The following is a 4,893-nucleotide window of genomic DNA, read 5'->3' as shown; positions in this document are numbered from 1 at the left end:
TTATATACCCTAGCAATGGGGTAGTAGCATGTGCCCTTTTTAATAAGAATGCTTAATTAGGCTCCAGTCAAAATGAAATCCATTAACCATCAAAGCCCTTTTTTTATGAACACAGACTTTTAAATGAAAGAATCTCATTAGTTTTTCAAAGCGATTGTTCATGAGGTAAAAATGTCACCTCTCATTCACCTGGCTTGGGTAGATGAATGTAATTGTATGGTAAATGTTCCTTTAAGATTGGTGTTTTATTCATCTACCCCTCAAGATATTGTATCGAATGGGTAACACAGTGAGAAATTTGCCATGTTTAAAGTTCTCAAAAAAGTGCTTTGTAGGCTGGAGGGGATATTTATTTTGTTCCAAGTTTAGGAACCCAATTGAGTACAACAACAACAACAAAATCTGTACTCTCTGTTTCCTCTCCCAAATCTTGTGGCCCTTATAGAAGAAATAAACCCCTATGCACTCGTAATTGATGGAAAAGCTAAATGAATATCCTACACATTTGGATTTTGGTTTTCCTACAACACAAGTGCCCAAGCTGCTTTTGTGTGTATAAGTATTTGATTTAAAAATAGAGGGTCTAATATCTGCAGGAGTACTTTGAAGATTACATTGTAAAAATACTGAAGTTGGGGAATCCTTGCCCTGAAGTTGACTTGCTTCCTGTTAGAGTCACCAATAAATTGTCAAAAACTCTTCATCCCTATAAAGTTTAAGTAATTTTTTGGTGGTGTTGATGTGATTGAAAACGAGAGAATAAGCACTACACATAAAAAAATGGGTCTTTTAGTCTCGTAGTTTCCTCTCATAGGGTGGGAATTTTACTATAGAAGGTAAAGGAAATCAAGAAATTAGGAAAGTGTCTACCCTATGTAGACTTCAAAGAAATAACAAATGTTTGAAGAATTCATAGTTACAAATGACTTTTATAAATTGAAATGGGGTGGGGGAAATCAGAAAAGACAATAATGTGAAATTCAGAATGAATGCCTTTGATTCTGCCCAGAGGATTAGCATCATTAGTATCTTTCTAGACTCTCCGGCCAAAGTCATCATTGACTGCAAGTGGAGTAGTGCATGGTTACAGGAAATGGCTTAAAATATCCTGTGGGAATGGGCAAACCTCCTAGGATGCCCATCTTCAAAAATTGAAATGTTGTCGAGTGGAAATGAGCTGAGACTCATTCTAGAAAGAACTGAGATTACTAGGTGGAAGCTTTAAGGTAAGATTCAGCTAAAAATCTAAGACAAGCCACTGTTGTAGGTAATGAGATTTCCATCTTGAGGGCACTGGGAATAGCTTATCAGGATGTTGTCAATAGGAATCCAACCTGGTAGAGGACTGGAGATAATTGTTAAACTCCCTTCCAAATTGTAGACTTCATGGGTCTGAACTTTTTGAGTAGATGAATTGGTTTTCAAGAATGTTTCATATATTACCCAACATAGTTTGTCCTCTTTCTAAAATAAGCAAATCTTATTTATTAGGCTTCTTAATTATGAATAGCAGAAAGCATTCTACTATATTCCAAACCTTCCTATTTTATTTGTGTATAAAATATTGAACATTGGGGTGCCTGGGTGACTCAGTCAGTTGAGCATCCAACTCTTGATTTCAGCTCAGGTCATGATCCCAGAGTTGTGAGAACGAGCCTTGTGGCAGGCTCTATGCTGAGCGTGGAGACTTCTTAAGATTCTCTCTCTCCATCTGCCCCTCCCCCGCTGACAATCTTTCTCTCTCTGTCTCAAAAACAAAAATATGGAACACCAAAACATCCGTGTATTCAACTCACCTAAATCGAATTTGCTTTTGGATGTCATCTGCTCTTACATAAGCTGTTTCTGTGGAAGAATATTCTATAAGTCACGTATTAGGGAATTTTTTTACATTCTTACTTCCACAAAATGGAGGTTTTTTCACTCCAACACTTTTGTTCAGAAGTGGAAGGGAAATGCTGTACGGTGAAATGAACAAATCAAACAGCACAGAAGCCACAGGAAGATAAACTTTCTCAATCTCTCTACTTCCTCAAGGTATCAATCTTCATTACCCTACTACATTGAGGTGGAATATGAGTCATAGAACAAGAAAAAATATGACCATTATTTTAGAAATTTTGTAATGCTTGTCAGAAACACCTGAAAACAATTTAAGTCAAAGTGATGTATGTATGTTGCTTTCTGAGGCAAGGAAGAATCTCCTTAAGATGGCTCCTTTGGTCCAATACTTCAAGGCAATTACCTTATAAACTTTCTTTAGAACAAGAACATTTTCCAGAGTCTGGGGAGTTTTTTTTTTTTTTAATGATCAACACTACTTCTGATTAAAGATAGAAATACATTGGGCATTTTTGCCACGTTTTGGTTTTTTAATGCTTTTTCAGCAATCTTAGATGAATCACCTCTAACATTCCAAAATAGCATAAAGCAATTTATAATATTTAATTCATACCACAGTAAATACACACACACACACACACATACACACACAAGAAAGAAAAACTAAGATTGATATATATATATATCAATATAAGATTGATATATATGTATATATATATATATATATATATGTTTATTTAGAAAGAGGGAGAGGGAGCAGGTGGGGGAGGGCAGAGACACAGAGAGAGAGAGAGAGAGAGAGAGAGAGAGAGAGAGAATCCCAAGCAGGCTCCATGCTGTCAGTGCAGAGCCTGACACAGGGCTCGATCCTATGAACTGTGAGATCATGACCTGAGCCGAAATCAAGAGTCCGACATTCAAGTGACTGAACCACCCAGGCGCCCCCAAGATTGACTCTTATTAGTTTTCATACACTTTAAGCAAACCCTGAATTCCTCAGTTCCCTGAAATAAGGGAATCTCAGTTAATATTTCACTGAAGCCATTCAAATTGAGATCTGACTTTTAAAAAATCCTCATACATCTTGTATATTGCCATTGCTGCTTCCTGATGATACCATTCATTAAGGAAACTTGCTTGGCAACAATCAATGTATGTTTTTGTTTAAAAGAAATGACTATGAATAGATCAGTTAGTTAGCAACCTTGCCATCCAGATGGCAACAATTTGAGGCAGATTGTGAAAGGGGTATCAATTATTTTTAATTAAGCCAGCCTTCCTCCTCCCAGACACTGTCTACCTCTAAAGCAGTTCTCTGAGTGATCTGCTGGGTGACCTTTGGTAGAGGAAGATGACTAATAGCTTTGAAGATTCAACGCTATTACCTGAATTTCAAGCCACAAACATTACTGTGCTTTCCAGTTGTAAAACCACAAAAACTACATGCGTTTGATTGTGATGATCTTTTCAATTCAATTAAAAGGAGAAGGTAACCTGTTTTTATGTGTCATGCAAACGGCACACCCAATGATAAAGGTATATAAATGCCCCAGTCCAAGATGTGACATTCAAACTCAGAATCTTGCTGTAAAGCACATCTCCTGTCACCATGTCCCACAATTGCTGCTCTGGAAACATCTCCTCTCAGTCCCTTGGGGGGTTCCTGTGCTACCCAGGATCTTCCTGTGGATCTCTCTACCCCAACAACCTGTTCTTCAGCACCAATCTCCGCTCTCCCAGCAGCTGCCAGCTGGGCTCCTCTCTCTACAGTGGCTGTCAGGAGACCTGCTGTGACCCCACTGGCTTCCGGACATCCTACCTGGTGTCCAGCCCCTGCCAGACGTCCTGCTACCGACCAAAGACCTCCATGTTCTACAGTCCCTGCCAGACAACGTATTCTGGGTCTCTGGACTTTGGCTCCAATGGCTTTCAATCTTTTGGTTATGGCTCTCCCTTTCTGGGCTTTGGATCCAGTGGTTTCCAATCAATGGGGTGTGGTCCCAATGCTTTTTCATCCCTGAGTTGTAGATCGAGCTTTTATCGTCCAATGTCCTTCTCTTCTAGAAGTTGCCAGTCTGCTTTTTACCAACCAACCTGTGGATCTGGCTTCTACTAATCTTATGTTTGAACATAATACCTCCTATGTCTAGAAATTTAACGAAATAACTACTATATCAAGATCCATGCGGCCTATTGATCTCCTGTCCTATCATTAGCTTACAAATTTGACTTATACTGTTACCTATTATGGATTAGAAATAACCTGAATTCCAGTAATTGGAAAATACATTCATTGAAGAAAGATGTTGAAGCAGTTTTCTTGTAGTTATATAGATGTAGTACTGAGGCATGTTTCTTTCTTAATATCAACTAGTTATTTCTTCTAGTGCATTTGTTTCAAATTTTACAAAATGGAAAAATGTAAGTTTAAATAAAAATATATTATATGACCTTCACATATAAGATTTTCATATTACTTGTTTACTCTGTGTCTTCAAAACTACTTTTAAACATCTGAATGGATATTTCTGATATTTGTGTTTATCATTTACAATTTTTTTACTTTAGCAAGTAAAGTCATCAGGGCACCTGGATGGCTTGAGTAAGCATCAGACTCTTGATTTCAGCTCGGGTCATGGTCTCACAGGGTGTGAGTTCGAGCCCCATGTCAGGCTCTATGCAGACAGTGCAGAGCCTGCTTGGGATTCTCTCTCCCTCTCTCTCTGCCCCTCGCCTTCTCTCATGCTCGCTCTCTCTCTCTGTCAAAATAAATAAATAAACATTTTTTTAAGTCAAATCATCAACTGTCTATTTTGTTTGAAATAAATGATTTCATCTTTAATGTCTACTCCATATCTTCACATGATAAAATCTAGACATATATTTTTATTGAAAATTTTTTTACGTTTATTTATTTTTGAGAGACAGAGTGAGACAAAGTGAGAATGAGGGAGAGGCAGAGAGAGAGGGAGACACAGGATCGGAAGCAGGCTCCAGGCTCTGAGCTGTCAGCACAGAGCCCGACGCGGGGCTCGAACCCACAGACCATGA

The 4,893-nt window shown here is 38.3% G+C and overlaps 1 protein-coding gene across 1 annotated transcript; it reads left to right on the top strand.

Annotated features, from left to right (window-relative positions):
• The first annotated feature begins 3,395 nt into the window (after window positions 1-3,395).
• LOC112850126 (keratin-associated protein 14-like) lies at window positions 3,396-4,298 on the top strand. Its single transcript, XM_025913726.2, has one exon. The coding sequence runs from the start codon at window positions 3,452-3,454 to the stop codon at window positions 3,956-3,958; it is 507 nt and encodes a 168-aa protein (XP_025769511.1). The 5' UTR covers window positions 3,396-3,451; the 3' UTR covers window positions 3,959-4,298.
• Window positions 4,299-4,893: the final 595 nt, after the last annotated feature.

This window comes from Puma concolor, chromosome C2, assembly GCF_028749965.1.
Source record: "Puma concolor isolate L17-30 chromosome C2, mPumCon1.1.hap2, whole genome shotgun sequence".
NCBI lineage: Eukaryota > Metazoa > Chordata > Mammalia > Carnivora > Felidae > Puma > Puma concolor.
Note: the sequence above shows the minus strand (reverse complement) of the source record. Positions and strands in the feature narration are given on the sequence as shown.